The following is a 22,812-nucleotide window of genomic DNA, read 5'->3' as shown; positions in this document are numbered from 1 at the left end:
AGATAGATAGATAGATAGATAGACAGTAGATAGATAGATAGATAGATAGATAGATGGATAGAGATAGATAGATAGATAGATAGATAGATAGATAGATAGATAGATAAATAAATATGTATGTATCTTTGTGTGTGTATTTATAACCATGTCTAGTTGTATAACTTGGCTAATATCATGATACCAATGAAGAAAGAGAAGAGATGAGGAACAAAGAAGGGAAAACATGGTCTTTGGTAGAGAAAAAAAAAGCATTACAAACACTGTCAAACTTGCTCTCTTTCAACAACATGTAACTATACACTCTTTTCTTAAGAATACAATTTATACAATTATTATGTAACAAACCCCACTCATTATGCATACTGCTTTATTTAGGGGGAAAGCTATATTGAAATACATTGTAGTACACCCACCCACTGTTCAATCAGTCATGAAGAATAGGCTTACTTTGTACAAGTACGTCATGAGGTCTACATCTTTTTCACTTGAAGTTTAACCTCTGTCACAATGCAATCAAACCCACACACAATCAAAGACACACAACCTTGTGTACACTCCTATATACAAATAATGAACACCATATTGATTATTTAGCTTTTATTCAGATATATGATGACAATATCGATAAATCGCATTTTTTGTACACCAATGTATGGTAAGTACAAACACAACTTGCAACTGACAGACGTTGGCATGTGCTTGTGCCCAGCAAGACAGTGTAATGTACATGGGGAAGAAAGTTTTTTTTTTTTTTTTTTTTTTCATTTAGTCTTCATAATTACAAATGGGAAATGACCAGCTGCTAGCTTCACTCATGGAAACGGATGAGAAGTCTTACAAATATCACAAGGGCTTCCTCTACTGTTACATCACATCAATGCATACCACAGTTATAGTGCAATTGCAACTCTGCGAGCAATGTGTACATATGTACGTACACAAATTTTTGTAGTACTATTATTGAAGTGTAATTATTACAACGGAAATCGGCATAGAGAGAGAAAGGACAACAGAACAAGCAAATTCAAATCAAACAATAATCAATTTTCAACCAATTAAAAGATGTAACAACATTGCAGATGTTCCAATGACTACATACACAAATATGGATTGTCGTTGCATTTGCATCATACCCCATTAAAAATTGATTTGGACAATTCCAGAACTTTTACCATTTTATGGTACCTATACTGTATAAGCTGTTATTTTCGCGTACAGATATTTTCGCAAATGAGGAGGTCTCGGTTATTTTTGCAGGTTATTATTTTCGTGAATGGAAACCTACGCTGTTCTAAGTGTGCTATTACCCTTGCGCATAACGACATTTTTTCGCGTGTTGTTAAACTCGTGGTCTAAGAGTGATTCGCAAAATTCGCGAAAGTAACAGCTTATACAGTACATACTATACATACTATACATACTATGTATGTATGTTCCTGCACCACAAGATTTCTGTATACACTCCATCACATTCACACAATGATGAGGAGTAGGTCTACACTTGCATAGGACAACTGCTCCATAAGAGATAAAATTCTAGAACAACAAAACTGAACAGACACACAATATACAGTGTACGTAATTATACAGTGTATACTCTTCGAAGTGAAGTGTTAATGGTTTATGGTTTGTAAGCATATACCTCTCATCATTATTTTGTTTGAACATTTGATGACATACGTAAATGGTATCCCGGGGTACCAAACAAAAATCAGCCATTTTGTTGAATTATTCATTTTTTTTAAAAGGTTGTACCCTGGGTGCCAAAAAGAGGAAATTATTTTGGTGCTGGAGCTAACGCACGCTAGCCACTGCACTGCACTGAAGCACACGCTAGTGGTAACACAGCGTGCCATGCACGCATAGTATAACATGCAGTGGCATGGGAATGACTATGTACACGCACACACAGTGCATGCATTTTTCTCTGGCTGTCCTCAAGTGGACGTGAGGTGGTGCTACACAACGTGGTAATCCGGGGTACTATGGTACCCCGGGGTAACGCATGATGCATCATATCATCTTAGACTCTCCAATGTTGCCAGATTACATCACAGAGGTCTCGTCAGAACAAAGGACAGAAAAATTGAAAATTCTGTCTTCTCACATTATACAGCAATGACAGAAATTCCTTACACACTGTATGTATTCTTGAGGATGAAGTACCGTAGATAACATGGCATACTGCAATAACTACTGATTTTACTATGTTGACAGTACAAACTTGTACTTCTTGTGTGATACGGGACATGCAAATAAGTTCCTTACTCATGGAAGGCAAGTTCATTCACCATTATCATACAGGCCAACATCCTTCACAAAAAACAATGGTGTTACCAGTACTCGTTTTGTGAATGCTGCAAAATAATTAAACCATAAGAGGTAGAAATTAAAGAAACACACAGAATCATGAATCTTGGCCAGGTATAATGGACCAGAAATATCCATGAATTTGAATACTATCAGTAATCAGTCTATTCTGGTTAATACAGTGTCCTCATACAGTGCCAAATGGTATACCTCTCATGCAATTACAGCCAAGTTAACAACCTGGTAAATGACCACCTGTTTAACAAGGTGGCACAAGATATTGTGCAGGCATACACTTCACAACAAACAAGGCAAATCTATGAACATCATGCACTTTCTCTTGCAAGTTCCCTTGCTATGCATGTATTGGAGAGAGACTTGTCACATGGTACTCATTCACAGTGTCACCATTCTGCATTCTACACATGATGAGTTTTAGCTTCATGTGGCTTTTTTTTCTGTTGAATAAAATGAATGCTCATTACAAGCTTTAAACCAGTATACCAAGACATTGATTGTAATATAGATACATTGGTAAACATAGTAATGGTTGTCTTGTGTGTTAGGCAAAAAGAGAATGGAGGAGATAATATTTAATATGCTTCTTGTATGTAACTCAGCTTTTACAATTTCTCAACTACTTCACAACTCTCTGGTATATGCAAATTCACCAAGACTGAAAGATGTTAATCAGAAATTGTAATCCAAGAAACAACTGTCGAAGCTGACTGACTTCATCCTGATCATTGGCAAAATACAGGTACAATGCTACGAGTGCACTACTTTGTTGTACCTACCACATGGCATTATAGACTGCGTCATCTTACAATAAATGCTGAATTTGTGGAGATTATCATTATTGACTGAAAATGCTGTTCGTGCCATGTTGAGACTTTCCACATTCATCATGGTTTTGCCAATGAGCAGAGATTATTTTATCTCACATACCCTATGTACACATACAACAAATGATAGATATCTACTTTTCTCTGATGTTTCACAACTTGTACTGTCATCGCTGATTTGTAATACGAAAGGAACTGTCTGACCAACATGCAAAAATGTACAGTAGCCAATATAGCAATCAAACGTGAGCACTATCAGTCCCATATCTGCACTCTTTCTGCCTCTGGAATCAGGTCCCAATGGGGCGAGCGTTTGTTATGCGCCAACCAGTTGAAATCATCGATGTCATTCCAAGCATTTTTGCTCCTATCAAGACCACTGCGCTCATAGTCCTGCTCAAGGCCATCGTATTTCCAGTTGAAAGGCGCAAACGACACCATCGAGGTATCCTCGATGATGGCTCTGCTCGTCACGTGGATGTAAAACCTTGTGTCGCTCGTGTTGTGCACCCGCAGCTGTTGGCAGGCGAGGACCAGCGTGCTGTTGAGACACCTGTCGACAAACACCGAACCTGGGATGGGCCCGCAGAAGATCTTGCAGTCGGTGATGTTGCTGATGTGCAGAGCACTGGGACAGCCCGGCAACTTGACGACGCAGGAAGTGAGGTTGGAGAGACCGACATCCTTCGCGTGCATTTCCTCTGCACTAAGACATAGCGTCTCAGCAGTGCGATTGGAGAATCCGCAGGCATTAGCCGTCATCACATTCAGTGGTTTCGCAGAATCGACATCATCCGTTCCAATCTTCCTTGGCTGCTGAATCGTCTGCTCTTCTCCCCTCTTTCTCGCCTTGAATGCAAACTTCTTCTTCGGCATCAACACATCTCTCTTTTCATTGATATCTTTTATCAGCTTTGTTAACTGTTCTTGGGAATTGCGTATATCGTAGGAAGGTAGGAAAGGAGAGGTGTCCGTCACATACTTCTGTAATTTCTGTGCCAATTCTGTCAAGTCGTCAAAGAAATCGTTCAAATTGGACTTATCCACGTTCTCTGCAGTTGCTAAGCGCTCCTCGATCACAGCCTTCTCTGCATTGAAAGTTTTGCTGAAGAACTCGGCACTCTCCGTTTGGACAGTCGAATTTTCGCGTTCTTCCTTCTGTTTTTCCAGTCTTGCTAACCTTGCTTCATGACGTTTGACGAGTGCCTCGGGAATCTTGTCCTTTTTCTCCATCTTTCCGTTTGAAACTGAGTGACTGGGCGCCGTGGGTTGGCACTTGATCGTGTCCGTTACTTCCACGTAGGTCGCCATGATGACATGACTCATCGCATTTAATCGCATGCGATCTTACGATCACTCCTGTTGTCTTGTGTCGGGATCGCGTCTGGATCCAATAAACTTGCACACTTGCACACTTTCGTGGAGGACACGGATCGTTGTCATTTGTAATCGTTCACGATCGCTCGACTCGCAGTGGGGCAGAGATCGAAGACTAGACTTTTTTTAGTCACAATATAAATAATTTTACACAATAATATCAAAATCATTACATAACGTGAATTTTATCAACTAACTATAATAAAAAATAAATTATTAAAAAAGAATACAAACTATTTTTGCACAATTATGCAATTTAATTGGTAAACTATTTCCTAAAATATTGCTTTTGACTTTTAGTACGTCTAGGAATGTAAACAAAGTTCATAACGAAAAGAGATACGAGCGAGATAGGCAGAGCTCGGTTATGCAATGACGTTCACAACGGGGAACGCAACAACGCAACGTCTCCGTCTTCATGGTCTTGGATCTGTATAAAGGTTGATATTAATTCTCCGTCAACTTCATGCTCATCAAGTTGTTAAAATGATTGCTATGCGCTGTTTTCGACGAATTTGCATTGATTGAATGATTAATTGTTGTGAGCAACTGCCATGCAGTAATGCACGCACCGAAAGACGTGCTTGCTAATGCCAGTACCATATATACATTATTCTGTAGGGTTGGACCTACTACTAATCGACCGCCTAATGTTTATTTGCTTGATAAGAATATTTAACACTGAAATTCACGTAAAAAACTTGAACTACGTGATTGAGAAAATCCAGCTCTATCAAATGCCGTCGTTCCCTTTTCGATTCGAAGTTTCAGTGCAAAAATATCGCCGACGAACTTGCGTGGCCTCGTTTCAGCTCCCCGCGGTAAATCGCGTTTTTAGGATCGACCGCTGATTTTGCATTGACAATGCACGTAAACCGAGTTGTATTGAACACCGTGTTGTACGAAGCTTTTTAGAAGCCTTTTAGAAACTTCCATAGACAATACATTGTGCTGTCATTACGATTCGGTGAAAATATTCATTCGAAATTTTGTCCTTGATTAAAACCATTAATGAAGAGTGAATTATCGCGTTTTCCCACACCATCCTAATCTACATTCAAAGCCAATCCATTTTTATGTGCTTTGCGCGCAGAGAAGTGCGTATGAAGTGTTCAGTGCGCGAATTATACGCGGTCGGTTTCAATAAGGGTGGTCGATATGTAGTAGGGCTACCATACTGGACTGTGGCTAGTGGGTGCCTTGATTTGAGCTTGCCTTAAATAAATTGGTCTATAAAGTTGTTTTGTAGGGATGCCTATGCCTGATGCAGCCCGACCAGACCCCACGCTGTGCAAAGCATGGCGTGGAACAGCGAACAGTGTTGTACAGAGACAGTGCTGTGTTTAGTTATTCAACCTATTTAGTATTAGACTAACGTCTACTTAGCTACTGTACTGACCAGTCCATGGACTGCACTGTGTCCACATGGTCCAGCTGGATCCAGGCGCAGGCCGCGCAGGCAGGATATAGGCTAGGCCCTACAGATATAGGTAATTACACATGACCGTGAACGCGTGGTGACATGCCGTGTGAGCTGAGCCTGAGGAAGCTTTTGAGCTTCTCATATAAATTTGACTGTGCTTTATTAGACTGAGTGAGTGATATTCAGACCAGAGTTTTTCAGCGTATATCAATATCATCCATATCCAGTTCCAGATCGGATCCTATCTGCTAACACATTTTATTCACAAATTTTAACTGATCACTCGTCTGGTTTGTAAAATTTGAAATGAGCATGAGCATGACCAGGAGACCATGCAAAAAGCAATGTGATCAATGATCTTGCATATTGATGGGCCCAGGGCCAGGGCCATTGAATAGGCCTATTATGAGTTTGATATGCATTGAATCATTCAATGCATGTCATATTCATTGAATGCAAATTTTATTCAATTCTGTAATCTAGGCAGATTCTTTAAACAAATTAAATGACGTCTTCTTCTTCTTTGCTGTCATTGTCGTCGTCATCATCATCCTCATCTTCTTCTTCTTCAGTAGTACTGTCCAACACCCCTATATGCAGGGGCCAACCGAAATGAAATGATTCCCAATGCAATGTGGAATATTTGCTTTCACACAATGAAACTGTCTTTTCCTTTTTATTCTAAATGAATCTTTATCCTTTGTGGGATGTGCTGTGTCGAAAACCTCAGAAGAGTACACTTACTCAAACTGTTAATGGTGAGACTGCTATGAGTAATGAGTAATAATCTAATAGAGAGGTGTGTACTTCTCAAGGCACAAAAGGGTAAATTTGGTTTGTATGGGTTGAAGCATTGTAAATCATTCCCTTGGACTTTTTTAAAAACTAGACAGCACTGATTTGAAGGCATCCAGTTCAAAGAATGGTGGGTTGACCTCATCTATCTTGGTGTAGGCTGTTCCAGAGACCAAGTTATGTCCTTAAATCAGTTCATCATTTAGGGGACAGTGTTTTGCCAACTGATAGTACAGGGCTGTACACTCGCCAATTTTTTCTGCTGGTCCAACCTGTCTGTCAGACCTGCTTACCTGCCAGAAGGTACCCAGTTTTTCAGAATTTTTACTGGTCCATTCCTGAAAAAGTTACTGGGCCGACAGTGGCTTTTACTGGTCCTGGACCGTCAGACCGGTGCCAGTGTGCAGCGTTGGATGGTAGTATATCTACTACGTATATGCACCATCTTAGATTTCTACATTATGTGCACTTTGTCACAATTTGTACAGCACATCATGTACACACATTGCATCTCATGATGGAAGTCATGGTGTTGCCAAAGCACTTCACTTCGAGCAAACTTCGATAAACTTTGCATTTTGTTCAAATATTTTTCTTCTGTATTTGTACAAAAAAAAAAGGATAACTACCAGATACAGGCATTTTTAAAACACACAGATTGAATTGCCTACTTTTGTAATTTATGTGATATTAGCACTCCCGTTTGGTGACAGGATGCACCACATCTTTAGTAGTGTTTGCATGGTAGGCATATTGATTTTAACACATTTTATTGAGTAGAAAAGGATCTTTGATTTCTGTGCATCTGGCCTTATACATTATACTGTATGTTTATGAACAAAAACCATCCTATGTTCTGTATACACATGTGGCAAATAGCTTTCCCCCCCTGTTTAATCATTTCTTCTTCTTCTTCTTCTTCTTCTTTCTAGACAGTGTCATGAAGCAAGATGGGAGTGATGAGCAGTGGCATCATTTTAGCAGTTGCATCTTTTGTTTTCCTACTTGGAAATTACTGCCTGGCTCTGACAAGAGACCCACACAACAGACCTAATGTCATCCTTTTCGTCGCAGATGACATGGGGTAAAACTTCTGCATTTGTCTCTCTGTCTTGTACTTAGTCATCATGCTGAGTAGGAATTGTTGTAGAACTGAAGGAATCTTAAAAGCTATTCACCTGTTTCTCAGTCAATATGTGAAATCCTGATACTGTATTTCAAGACAATTTTCTTGCATTGAATAGATGGAAATTATCATGCTGTAAATGTTCTCACAATGAAATAGAATAATTTCACTTTTCTTTGTAGTAGAAGAACAAACTGTCAATGCAAAATACCTACTACCTACATGTAGGTATTTGTTTATATCTTTATGTTGTTTGTTTGTGTGTTGTTGTTTTTGTGCAAATTTCTTTATAATTAAAGTTATGGAGTGGCAGTAATTGACCAGGAGAACAGAACTCTCTTTATGTGTTGAAGGAATATGAAGAATAGCCAATGTTATCAACAGTGAAACCATTTCACAGCATGTATTATTATGCAGTACCAGTAAATATTCACAAGAAAAATCTGTTAGGGCATATGCACTTGATTTGAAGACATCTCATGTTAATTTCAAGATTATCTGTCCCGTCAATATAACAATTATATTTGTCTCTCCGTTCTTTTTAGTTATGGTGATCTAGCTTCGTACGGTCACCCAAGCCAAGAGCATGGTCCCATTGACCAGATGGCCAGCGAGGGAATGAAATTTAGCCGATGGTATAGCCCAGATGTTCTGTGCAGTCCGAGCAGGGGAGCCATGTTAACAGGTGATTGAACCTTGTTTCATTTCAATATTCAAGCTTTATAAGGTGTTTCATGGTGTTCTCAAAGCATTTGATTTACAGCAAAGTCCTCAGGACTGGCAGTTTTCTTTTGTTATATCAAAATTACGTTATAACCCAACAAATAAAACAATACAAATATACAGAGTGGATAATATTGTGACCTGAATTTTTACTTCGTTGTAACCGGAATTTTGTTATAACTGTGTTCGTTATAACAGGAGTGCACTGTATTATGTTACATTCGCTCTTTACAAGTCCTATGAATTTGTTAAGTTTTCCCTTCAGTAATTTCAAAGGTATAACAGCCTTATGAAGTTAATAGCAGAACTCACACAGCTTGGAAAACTGTTTTATGTTACTGAGAGTGCATATTTCTACCAAGGCCAGGCAAGAATATATATAGGTAAATCAAGTCGAGAAAGGCATATAATGCAGTATGACAGAGGAAACAATAAAAAGGACCTCTGAGCGACACTCTATGTACTTATCCACTTTAATCTGCATAAATGTATTTATTGCAGGGCGTCTACCTGTCCGTGTCGGCCTTCATGGGCCAGTGAGAGTGTTTGAGATGACCAGCAGCCATGGCCTGCCCAAGTCAGAAATCACCATAGCAGAGATGCTGAGGGATGTGGGATACAGCACTGGGATAGTGGGCAAGTGGCATCTTGGTAAGTATTGAAGGTAAACAAAATGACAACGACTTTAAGAGAGAGAAACACAAGTGAATTCCTGTTGCATTGCTGACTTTTCTGTTTCAGGCAATTCAAGCTATGATCATCAAATCTAAGAGGTGGCACAATTTTGTGAAGATGTACAAAGTTATATTTCTTCCATATTTTTAGTAAATCCTGTCTGTTTCCTTGTGTATTGAAAGAGCACAAATTCTTTGGTGATTCCCGGGTAATTAGTCAATAGATTCAGAGTTAAAGTGTGGTGACCCTCCTCCCCTCTTTTTTCTGTCCTTGCTATTGTCTGAGATGCATAGTTTCACTCACCATCATGAATATTCAGTGGTTGCATGCAGTAATCAGTGCAAGCTGGGTCCTGTAGGGTGTCACTGGATTTTATTGTTTTTCATTTACAGCTGTATATTCTAATTGGCACTGAATGATTATTGGTATTGGCCATAAAAGTGAGGGGAAGAGAAGAAGGGAACATGACAATCATATGGTGGATTTTGATTTGGTGGGAAGAAAGTTGTGAAATAGAGAAGAAAAGTGAGGAGGTTGTGACTGTTCAAGAAAGTAAACAGTGATGATCTGCTTGATATTTAAAGGCAGCGTGGAATAGGCTATAGAAATAGCACATCCGGTATTAGGGTCGGTGTAGAAAACTAAGGCAAGGAAATGTCAGTCTAAATCCCCAGTAGGGGAAATAATATTATTATTCAACCAAGGTATATAACAAATTGCAATTTCATGAAGATTTGGGTGTCAACCCTTGGTCTATAACAGGAATAAACGAATTCAAACGCGATGATGGCAACCATCTACCTCACCACCACGGCTTTGACTTTGTGGGTCACCTCATGCCCTTCACCAATCACTGGACATGTGATGAAACCAAGGTGAACAAAATTTATCTGTGAAAAGGAGAATAGAAAAGATAGATACAGTCAAACCTGTCTATAGCGGCCACCTAAGGGACACGAAAAGAGTGGCCATTATAGACAGGTGGCTGCTAAAGACAGGTTATCCTACTTTTGTGTGCATTGCCTACAATTCTGGCGTTAATGAAATTATTGCACAGTATCATGTGTAAAGGCATTAAGAAAGCTTAACACTCGTGCATTGTTACGACTGAATGAGTGATGAATGCAGTGGTGGTGATTATTGAACGTTGCCCATGAATGACTGGCGCCGCTACAAAGTAGAAAAACACGCAGAATTATCGGCTCAGCTATGGCTCCAGTGGGTCTGTGGCCACTATAAGACAGGTTAAAATCTACCGCAGGAAACAAAATTTGTGGCTGCTGGCTGCGTTAGACAGGTGGTTGCTATGCACAGGGTCTTTAAAGGGACTGTACAGTACTGGTTGAGGTGAGGATTCATGTTTTGAACATTCCTAAGTGAGATAATGAAAAGCCTCTTATGAAATATGAAAGAGCATGTAATTTTAAGAAGGATTCAACATTTATTTGATGAAAATTGGTTTTCAAATGGCTGAGATATCAAAAAAAGTGCTAATAATAAAAGGCGACATGCCACAACTTTATTAGGATCTCTTTGTTTCACCTTGTTTTTGGATATCTCAGCCATTTCAAAACCAATTTTCATCGAATAAACTTTTGATACCCCTTAGAACTGCATGCTCTTTGACCTCTCATAGAGTGGTTTCTGAATATCTCGCAAAACGTTAAAAGCTAAATCCTCACCTTGACCAGAACTGTACACACCCTTTAACAGGGCTTTTCTCTCGGGGGGGGGGGGGGGGGGGGGGGGGGGGGGGGATTTTTCAGTGGCCGCTATAGACAGGTGGCCACTAAATCAGGTTTGACTGTATAGTACCTTGTGAGAAAATTTTGAAATGTGCAAGATTGTTCAGTCTCTCAAGAATTTGTAGTTTTACACTTTTCACCACCCCCATCATAACGCTCCATGACTCAAAACATCAAGTTGAAAGCATGTGTTGTGATATGTCCATCATAAGTGACACAGAGGCAGCAATGCACGGGTGAGATAGGCAGCCTTGTGCATGAGTATGGATGTAGGTTTTGAAACTTTACTAGAAGCTCTTATTACGATGCTACAGTGCTTTTGATGAGTATACCACCAAGCGCCACAGCAAACATTACCACACCTTGTGAAAACTTGAATAAATAGTGCTTGCAAGCACCATTTGTAAGGATTACTTATAAGAATCATATTTATAAGGATTACTTATAAGAATCATCACATCACACATGTAGTGAATTTAAAAACCAAACATGTCCTGTTGGTACAAATTACCTTTTTTTCTGCTCATGTGCAAAGTGGAACCCAAACTGGCTAATTCTATGTTTGTCTCCCTCACCCCCCCCCCCTTCAACCCAAGCTATACATGTCGGCACCAGACAGATACTACTGCCTGCTCTACTACAATGACTCCATTGTCCAGCAGCCGGTCAGACACCACGACCTGACCAGGAGACTGGTGGACGATGCCAAGGCCTTTATCCACAGCCATCGGGATGAGCCCTTCTTCTTCTACTTCTCCTTCCCACAGCTCCACACCGACATGTTCAGCAGCCCCTGGTTCAGCGGGACATCCAAGAGAGGTCAGGAGGTCAGAATTTCAATGTCCTCTGCCCTGTCAGTAGACATTTATAGAGAGCTATCCCAGTTGCAATTTTTTTCCCCCAAGTATGATGTATATCATGTAGATCAGAAATGGATGCTGCACAGTTTGAAAAAAAAAAAGGCTTCTTTATATCTACTGATCATCACCACTTTTACAGGTGTATTCATACCTTTCCAGGGTTTCAAAATGTGTTATATTGTCATTGGTTTTTTTTTTTTTTGTACATATGTGTATGTATTTACTCTTCTTTTTTTCTGTAACAAACGAACATTACTTTGTAATGTAAAGCAAAGTGAAGGAAAAGGAAAAAAAGATAGATCTTAATTCTGTAAAGGGCTTTGTTCGAGAGCATGGAACACCTTGATGTTACCCCTGTGAAAATTTTGACTTTAGAGCAATTATCAGAGAGAATATGTAATTGACTGCATTCATGAGTGCAATATCTCTGGAATATTCTTTCTACCCATTCCAAAACTTGAAGAATTGCTTAGGAAGTCTCACTCTGAAACAAACAAAAAAGGAAAGAGTTATACAATGGAAACCCAATATAAAGAGATCTGATACACCAAAATACCCGATATAACAAACTAATATCTCCGGTCCAAATTGATTTATTTCCTTTCTTTTGTATTGTTTATTGAATACTGATATAACAGAATATCTGATATAAGGAACAAATTGTCATGGTCCCAAGGATCTCGTTATACTGAGTTTCCACTGTATAGGCATACATGAATGGTGTGATTGTGTCTATGGTAAAATTGCAATAACCATTCCTCTTAGTTGCTAATATAATGTTTTCTCTCCACTTCCATTTGTGAAGCTCAGAAGTTATATATCTGTGAGTCATGTTGTTACAGCATACACTATCTGACATGAATTAATTGAAGAAGTTATTCATCTGGTTAATTTACAAACTTTTGGTAGTCTCGTCTATGGTCAGGCAGTGTTTTCCTTCAGAGCCCTGTGTATATATACATGCAAACATAGCATAGTAAAACAAAGCAGAGATGGAAAACATGACATATCAGGATTATAGAATTAGTTCATGTCAGTTATCACCACATTCCTCTATTTTTAGGTCGCTATGGTGACTCATTGAATGAAATGGCCTGGGCAGTCGGGGAAACCCTTGCAACAGTCAGGGAGGCTGGTTTAGACAACAACACACTGGCTGTCTTCCTATCTGACCATGGTCCACATGTTGAGATGTGTAGAGAAGGAGGGTCACCAGGCATTCTCAAAGGTAAGGAAGCATTAATGGTGATGAAATGCAGTACAGGCAACTCCCATTTTAACAAAGTCTTTGGGACCAGCAGTTTTCATTTGTTATATCAACAGTTCATTATAGTAAGGCAATAATTTGGGGACCTTTAATTGTTGTAACGAGAATTTCATTATAACACTGTACATTATTACTGGAGTGCATTATAACCACACCATTTAAAGTATACAGACATTATATATATATATATATATATATATATATATATATATATATTTGTTTGTTTTTTTAATTTCTAAAAAGTCCTTCGTGTTCAGCATTGTGGGTAGGTAAAGTTTACATGATGATCTATCATGCCCTAACAATCATATTTTTCAGCAAGCTCCATGCGAGTCACTCGTGCACAGAAGATCGATGGATTCTGCTATGGTGCGATTTGTCAATAATTGATTATAAACCATTACATGGCAAACATGATCAGATATGTTCTCAGATAGCAATAGGGCATACTGTCAGTGAAAACGTTTTTTGTTGTCACCCAAGTAAAATTGTGTTATCACTGCCCTATTTCACACACTTCTTATACATATGTATCCATTTTAGAGCAAGAAATCAACAGTTTCTGCAGGCATATGGAAACTATATTTTACCTTTGATTATCTCACCAGGAGGCAAAATAACAACATGGGAGGGAGGTGTGCGTGTGCCAGCCATTGCCAGATGGCCAGGCACCATACCTCCAGGCGTCCATTCTGGTACCTTGATGAGCACCATGGACCTCTTTGCCACACTAGCAGAGCTTGCCGGTGGGAAGGTCCCAGACGACCGCATCATGGACTCGCAGAGCGCGCTGTCCGTGCTGACCAACGGGTCCGACTCGCCTCGGTCATTCCTCTTCCACTACTGCAACGACAGGCTCATGGCGGTCACCCTCGGGGATTTCAAGGCCCACTTTTTCACCAAGCCGATGCCGACGCCGCAGGGCTTTGCAGAAGCTTGCCTGGAGGAGTGGACTCCCACGGGAGGACACCACCACACAGGCTTGAGCTGCGACCCTCCTTTTTCCAAGGCCCATGATCCTCCCCTGTTGTACAACATCGGAGTTGATCCATCAGAGCTTGCTCCCCTTCCAGCACGCAAGTACGCCAAGGTGCTGGAAGAGATCGCCAAGATTGTAGCAGAGCATCGGAGGAGCCTGGTGAAAGGGGAGCCCCAGTTTGTGAGAGACTTGAGCAAGACGCTCACACCTTGTTGCAACCCTCCGTACTGCATGTGTAATTACGAGAGAAATAGGTATCTCCATTAATTGGGCCTATAGCCTGTACCATTTGTGTGTGTGTGCGCGCGCATGTGTGCATTGTGTGTGTGTGTGTGTGTTTGTGTGTGTGTGTGTGTTGTTCATGAGCCATGCCCCTTTGATCAGTTTGATATATGTCTGAAATAGAAACAAGGTTTCAGGAGTCATGGAAATGAGGAACACATCTGCCCAAGATAACATATTGTAGCAAAGTCCCAAATTTACTGTTGTTTTCCTTGGAAGACAGGTTTTAGTTATTCATTATACTGAGAGGTTTCCAAGCAAATGACAGTCTAATAGAGACTTTGTTTTGTTTTCTTAATTTATTTTTGTGTGTGTGTGGTTATGGGACACTTACGTAATCATCTTCTGGCCAAACTTGATCGGATGTACAGGTAACAGTACTGACAAACAAGCCACTTGTACAACCTGATTGGTGCTACGCAGTATTGCATAGGTAAAGTAGAGTTGATTCGAGCATTTCATATCTCTCAGAGAGCAAAGCCTTGTTTTATATATATTTGTCTTATACAACAACACTCAGGACGTCAAGGTATATGGTCCTGGCAGATTTTCGAATATGGTACAGAATGGCAGCCAATTCTTAGGAAACGCTAATGGTTGTACACTACTGTACACGAAGCAGGTGATTGCAATTGTTGACAGTAAATGAGTGACTAGGTGCACATGAAAAAAGTATGGTTGTTGTGACCTCAGAGGTGTGCATTGGTACAGAACTGTGAGTTGATTAACCTGTTAATAACGAGTCCCGAGTATACTCGGGCAAGTGTATATGGGAAATGTGTATTGTAGCAAAATCAGCCCATCCTCAACGGGTCAATTGTGAGCCCATCATGTGAATCAATTTGAATGGGTGACATCATCGTGCAATATCCAAAATTCTGTGTCAGCATGCAGTGATAATTTAACTGCATGTTATGTGATGACCAGTCGACCAATCTGATAGAGAAGTTTGTGGGTGTTAGATAGTATGCAAATATTGACTGCTTCAAAGGGGATGGTTAAACTATTTGCATCCAGGTGATTTCTCATCAGTGCTATGCCCTGAGATGAAGTCGAGGGGCATGGCACTATTGAGAAATCAGCGAGGGGCAAATAGTTTAACCATAACCCTAAGGAAAGCAGTCGATATTTGTTTTATATCCATCACAAGCATTTTACTAGTATGATGACAAGTTTCTCTCTTGGAAACATGTAACGTTAGTTCTAGGCCGCGGCCATGCAGTGCATGCAGCAAGCGACAGGGCTGTGTACAAATGTAATGGGCCTCCGTAGTTAATGTCGCTGTATATATATATCGTCGCTGGGGTGACAAGACCTTGTATCTGCAATTTTGGTGAAAATGACTTTTTTTGGATTGATAGTCAAATAATGGGTTAAGTGATATCCTGTCCAAATCCCAACTGTCTTACTCCAAAAATGAAGCCACCACGGCATGTCAAAGGAAAGGCTATCCCATTCACTATAGTGCTTTGGCTGCCATGTTTTTTGGCTCTCCTGAACATATGACATTTTGTAGATACGAGGTCTTGTCGCCCCAGCAACGATATATATGTATAGATAGATATACGGTATGTACCAATGTATGGAATTTACTGCTGTTGGTTCCTCTGAGCTACAGCATAGAACTATGAAAGAAGGAGGTCAAGTAGGCCTGAAAAGGGCTTCCTTACCAGATCATCATTGGTTTTAGTTTCCTGAAATAATCCATATGATGTATTCCTACTGCAATTTAGGAATGTCCTCCATTACTTGAAATAGGCATTTTGTCAATTGAGCTGAATTGCATTGATCACACACGCCATTGCACCACAGATTTCTGTACGTGGTGATATGGCACCGTCACCGCATTGTTAGCTAGCTAGCTATATGCGCGCTGTAAAAATGTGAGAAATTAAGTATCAGTCCCAGAATCGTGATTGTGTGCAGATCGTGGATTCCCAAATGTATGGTATCACACTAGATAGTAAGTCATTGTACCGCTCTCAGCTGCTCGTACAACTGTAGATGCCAGTAAATCTAATCCCTTCTTGTGGTCGGTACAATCATAATGTAAGAAGCTTTACACGAGGGATACAAGGAGCTTATCACACAGACTATCGAAAAAGTGCCATCACACAAAACACCTACTTGCTGAGATAGACGTAGTGCAAGTGCTCTGTCATAAATCGTTTACATTCACTTTTTAAGTGTGTGTGTATATGGTGTGCCACGGGATTGTATAGAATGCGAAAAAGCCTAAGAATTGGACATGCAAAATTAGGAGAATAAGAAAATATGATTGACACAGTATTACAGCAAAAATAAGGAAGCCATGGTTGGCATACATCCTCAGAAGTCACTACCTCATCTTAACCCTGAAAGGGCCGGGGGGGGGGGGGGGGGGGCGGAATCCGCCCCCCCCCCTTGACGTTTCGCGCTATAATTCTGTAACGCGAGAAGGCCTCGTCGCGAGGCTTCTTGACTTTCTTCGTTCAAGTCTCGCGCAACTTTTGAGACCAAATTTGCAACGTCCGTGCATACTTTTGCGAAGCCACGCCCATTTTTGTAATGGAATGTCGCCCCAAAACGGGCACAATTTTGTGATTTTGTGTACATTTCCTATGGAAAACGGTGCTCTGTCATGAAAGTCATAAAAACCTGATTATTTTTACAATTAATCACTTTCATTGATTGATTTTGTGCTAATTATGGTAGAAAAGTGGTCAGTGCCAATTTCCAATGAAAAAACAAAGAAAAACCAAAAGTTGAAAAACAAAGAAATACATAAGAAATTCTGAAAACAATAAAATACACAAGAATTGAAATGAGTTTTGGAAGTTTTTGTGATGTACAATTGTTAAATATGCTAAAACAGATTTACAGATCAAAAATTAGACTCTCAATGCTTTTAATTAGGCTAAAATATCATCTTGAGCTTAATTTGCATAATTAATTAATTAAAATTAGAAATTGATCGTTTCAAAAAATCTTATGACTTAATCTTGTAGATTATGACGCGGGCCTCACGCTTGCAAAATTTCATCGCGATCGCACCACCGATGGCCGAGATCTCGGGGGGGGGGGGGGGGGGGGGGGGCGGAATCCATCCCCCCCGGTCTGAGCATAGCCAAAAAAGCCCGGCCCCTTTAGGGTTAAACTGCCATTACAGGTACTATGAGAAAATTAGGGCCAACAGGGAGGAAGAATAGTATGCTCCTTCTACTCCCTGAATTTGTGTGGATTTTTGAAGGATTTCTTATCTTTTGGCAAGTTCAAGCTATATACATGTCTTTGGGGTTTCCATATGCACACTAAAGCGCGTGCTCTGCTCGGGCAAGGCGCTGCGTAGCTGGAAGGTGATGATGTAAGCAAAAGGCTTTCTATATTGGGCAAAATTGGGTGATTTTCAGCATGCGTGTATAGTGGGTGGAAGTGAACTGCTTGGCAGAGGTCTGTGCTCGAGTGCTTTTCTAGTTGATATCGAGTTAGTCTGTAGAATTATGGAATATTGAGTGAGTCTATAGAATTGTTGAAATTCTGTAACCCTTAATAATCATTGTTAACCAATATTGAGTGAATGTATGGAATTATGGAAATTCTCTGATCCCAAATAATTACTGGTAATAGATATTGAATGTGTCTAATGAATTTTGGAAATCTCGGTACTACATAGTAGTTTTTTTTATTTTTTATATATATATTTTTTTTTGCTTTGTTCAAGATCTTGTTCATATGTAGTAAATTATCTAATCTTTGGAAGAGAGCAGAAAATATGGGAACCTAGAACAGTTGTTTTGATCGTACTAAAATGATTTAATTTTTGAAGTGAAGGTACTTGTACCTTCTGTGTGTACGTGTGTAATGATGCATAATGCTGTTTAATGATGTATTATGATGTGCACATGATTAAGATATTGGTGCAGTGCTTCCAACATAGGCAACGGTGCAAAGTGTGCATCATTGGAGTTGTACACTTGACTATAGGGTATGGTTTTTGTTAGTACAGTGTATTGAAAAAAATCTATTTCAGTCACAAAGTTACGACTGAAAAAAAAAAAATGGTCCTCTAGGCAACTTTGTACTCTTAAGCTTGCCCGTTATTATGTCGTCTTTTCGACAATTATGTCGTCTTTTCTGTGATTGTGAAGGAAGAGCTAAGCTTCAGAATGTTGCTTTTTGGTTTTTGTTGCATTTTATGTGCCAATTTTACATCAGTCCAAGGATGTCTATTTTCCTAAATATATAGAACGTGGAGAGAGAGAGAAAAAAATATGTAGCTTGAGGAAGCATATGAACAATTCTGTGTGTCACTATACTTGCCCAATGACTTCACATGGTATTCTGTATATGTTTGGGATACTGTCAAAGTAAAAAAAAAAAAATATTCATCGTGTTGAGATTTTTGCATATTTCTTATGACCGAAAACTAGTGCCAATATAAAAGCACACAAATGTGTGTGTTTTTTTCTGTTTGTTTGTTTCTTTTTTTTTGTTTGTTTGTTTGTTATATGTGACATCATTTCATGTTTTGATTCCACAGAATTAAAAATACATGAAATTCATCTTACCGGGCCAAATGTGAAAATTTTCCACCTTTACTGTATATTGCAACGTGTGTGCATGTGTGTCTTATTTCCATGTTTTACTGCCAATAAATGGACGAGATGATGAAAAATAATATAAGAAACCCCATACCTTTGTGGATCTCATTTTGTTGGTTTCACTCTTTTTGCAGATTTCTGTTGATACGCAATTCCACTCCATATGAAGGTGCAGTAGCTGTAAAGGACAATTATTGTGGACCAGAAATAACTTGATTTTCAGAAAAAGACAAACAACTTTAATACAAGCACTGCAATGAAAACAGCACGTACCTGGTACACAGATTCTTCAAGAAATGCTGGCACACTCCATCAGCCACTTGCGACAAACACACGATAGCTAGTATACACACAATAATCTCACACCTGTACTACCCAATATAAATGCACAATGTCTGTTCAGTGTAATAACATCTGGCCAGGGCTGGAGGTCAGCAGCGATGCATGTAGAATATACTGCAACATGCTTTGGAAATGCATCCGTGATAGTTCATGTATATGTATCGATTTAGGATTTTATTTTTTTACCCATGCCTTTGGCATCTCTTTGAAGCCTATCACCACAATTCTCAAACCAGCTCACATAATACCCTACTGGTGGTACATACTACAGACTTTTCAAACCTAAAAACTAGAAACTGAACAATTTCACACTTGTGACTTCAATACTATGTGAGTTACTGTGTGGAAAGAATGAAAGACATCGTACTGTGCTCGATATTGATTTATGTAAGATCAAGCCCTGCAGACTTCCTGTACTGTAGAACATTTCTACACAGAAAATTAAAGGGGCATTCCAGATGATTTTCATAAATTCACATCATGGAGCACATAAATCAACAGCCCCATGTATAGATTTGTGGAATTTTATTGTGGTCCTTGAGCAGAGAAATCAATACCAGGGTACTCTGAAAAACCCAAAACAAATTACACTGAACAAGAATGACGACATAGGAGCCTCACATATTTCAGAAATGTAGCAATGTAATTCCATTACAATACCACATGCATAACAACTTCACTTGTGTAGAATTTATGCATGCTTTCTTCTTTTGTTCTGCTTCCTTGAGCCCCAACTCATGCATTCTTGTAGTGAGGCTGCCATGTCATCATCCTTGTTCATTGTGATTTGTTATAAATTCTGAAAACATTGCTATTCCTCATCCCAATCACTGTAAATTCTGAAATTCTGTACCCGCTATAACCAATTTATAGTTGTTTATGTGTGAAAGTTTGAAAATCATCCGCAGGTCTCCTTCAACGAGTGTCAGGTACTCACAAAGTGTGCATTGCTGTATATTTAGAACACGCATTCCGTCACTTCAGAAAGATAAGGGTGTCAACACCATAGAGTTTGTGAAACCTTAACACCCTAAATATCTTTCTCAACCGACAATTTTACTTACAGTCCAACCTTGCTAAATGGCCGTGTCCGGACTGGTGACCATCCTGATAAGTGATACGACTACGTAAACATGATATGCTCCAGCACAACCATCTTAAAGGCAAGTTTTGATGCATGTGGCATTGTTAATTTACTATTCACCACAATGATGTGCATAATATTTGCACATGTCAGAATTCAAATACTATGACAATAAAATCGTCCGCTGAGAATGAGTTAGGGTGTTAAGTTGCCACTAAAGCCATAGTGTTCGAGGCACCTTTAAAGAGAAATTCAGTCCAATTATAAGTTAGTCTGATAAAAAAAAAAGTAAAATTTTACGAGTTCAACTGTAAAAATGTGACTGAAATTGGATGAAAAATAAGGAAGTTATGAAATTTTGAAGTTTTGCTAGTTTCTTCAAAACAGTTCTTGTACAGTGGATATGAATATGCAAATGAGTGAGTTAACTATGTCATACCCTCACAATATTCCATTGATCGTGTACAAAAATGACAAAGATTCAATGTTTCTGTCATCGAAATCTGAAACATGACGTTATTCCTGGTTGAATAGCTTCAGAATAGTGATCACTTGTGTAAACAACGTACGAGGATTTAAACCTCGGGCATAATTGCGTTTGAATGAAAAACTGGAAAGTACAAACTGTATGGTAAGTTGTGAGGGAATGACATGCTCACTTTACCATTTGCATATTCATATTGACTGTTCAAGAACTGTTTCCCAAAAAATAATGACACTTCAAAATGTCATAACTTCCTTATTTTTCATCTGATTTCGATCAAATTTATACTGCTGAACTCATAATATTTTACTCTTTCTTATCAGACTAACTTATATTTGGACTGGATTTCCCCTTCTCATTCTCAGCCGAGGAAGTGAAATACTGCATGAGTGGAAATACACCTTCTTGGTCTTTGTTCCTTCCAGTGAATAGTATTTGGGTTGGTATTAATGTACATCACCATTGTGATAAAAATTTACGTCCCTTTTTTTTGTTTGTTTTTTTTTTAGTTCCTTGTATTTGAACGAGAACAAAAGTTATTTTTCACTTTCAATAAAATTTCAAATTGAAAACACAAAGAGAGTCGTGTGCCAGTCCATGACCAGGGCCCCGTTTCATAAAAGATGTTAGGATGGCAACTCTTGCTGGAATGACAACTTCCAATAGCAGCAGCCAATCAGGAAGCTGGATTCTTGTCGTTGTCATGACAATTGGCATTCCAGCAAGAGTTGCTATCATATCAACTTTTTATGACACGGGGCCCAGATAGTACAAAGATCAGTAAAAAAGATGACAGGACAAACAACGTTGGCCTGTATACAATTAGTTTCTTCTCCTCTTCCTGTATACCACTTGTCATCCAGTCTGCCAGGATAAGTCTCTATCTAAATCATTATTGGTCAGGATGTAGATATCTGCTTTCAGTCTCACTTTCCAATATGGCACTTTGCATTGCACACCTCGTGTAGAAGAAACAGAAACCACAATTTGCTTTCAAAACCAGGAAAAGTATTTGTAAGTACACTGTGAGTTGAATGAGGTAAATAGACATTTGATGCGTGCTGCATGGGGATAGGTACAATACACACTTTGCGATAAGGAAAAGAAAATTGGCTGGTATTGTTAGTGCCATCTCTTTTCATTATCTTGACATAAACATGTAATAGCAGTTAATGAGCAATTGATCAGGTTTGTTTTGCAGTGTTTGTTTTGATCGTTAAATATTCTTCTTCCTCAATACTTTTTTTTTCTTGGAAGACATCCCTCACATAAAGGCTAAAATGTAATATCATTCAAGTTTAGCATGTAGATGCATTTATTGTCATAGAAAAACCATGCAGCCATCTTGTATGGTTTGTATGATTGTATGCATGTGCCATCTATATGCAACTGTATTAGATGTATTCATCACTCAAATATTTTGGTTGTGTCATATAATGCTAATGTTTAACACCATGACGTCAACTTTCGTTTGCTTTTAAGAAAGGAATCAACACATAAATTGATCTACCCATTCATCCATCTACCTACCTACCCATCAATCTGCCTTCCTATCTATATATCTTTTTATGCACCCTACCTCTTGCAGTAACTGAATTACACAGGGGGGTCTGTAATATTTGCTGTAATTTTGGTTACAGCTCGTTATTCCGAAGGTTCTTTAGTCCGAAGGTTCGTTATTCCGAAGGTTCGTTATTCCGAAGATTCGTTATTCCGAAGGTTCGTTAATCCAAAAATGTGATGAGGTTTGTTATTCCGGAGGTTCATTAATCCGAAAATGAAATAAGGTTCGTTATTCCGAAGGTACATTAATCCGAAATGAAACAAAGCTTGTTGTTCCGGAGGTTCGTTACGGACCCTATATCACTTCAGATCAACGAACCTTCGGAATAACGAACCCTATTTCATTTTCGGA

The 22,812-nt window shown here is 39.2% G+C and overlaps 1 protein-coding gene and 1 pseudogene across 1 annotated transcript; one reads left to right on the top strand and one right to left on the bottom strand.

The window, feature by feature from the left end:
* Positions 1-582: 582 nt before the first annotated feature.
* LOC140228880 (tubulin-specific chaperone C-like) lies at positions 583-4,466 on the bottom strand. Its single transcript, XM_072309152.1, has one exon. It carries the CDS (start codon positions 4,464-4,466, stop codon positions 3,411-3,413), a length of 1,056 nt encoding a protein of 351 aa, XP_072165253.1. The 3' UTR covers positions 583-3,410.
* Positions 4,467-7,690: 3,224 nt separating this feature from the next.
* LOC140228869 (arylsulfatase-like) lies at positions 7,691-14,404 on the top strand (annotated as a pseudogene).
* The last annotated feature ends 8,408 nt before the right edge of the window (positions 14,405-22,812 follow it).

This window comes from Diadema setosum, chromosome 1 (assembly GCF_964275005.1).
Source record: "Diadema setosum chromosome 1, eeDiaSeto1, whole genome shotgun sequence".
Lineage (NCBI taxonomy): Eukaryota > Metazoa > Echinodermata > Echinoidea > Diadematoida > Diadematidae > Diadema > Diadema setosum.
This window is presented reverse-complemented; position numbering and strand designations above follow the sequence as displayed.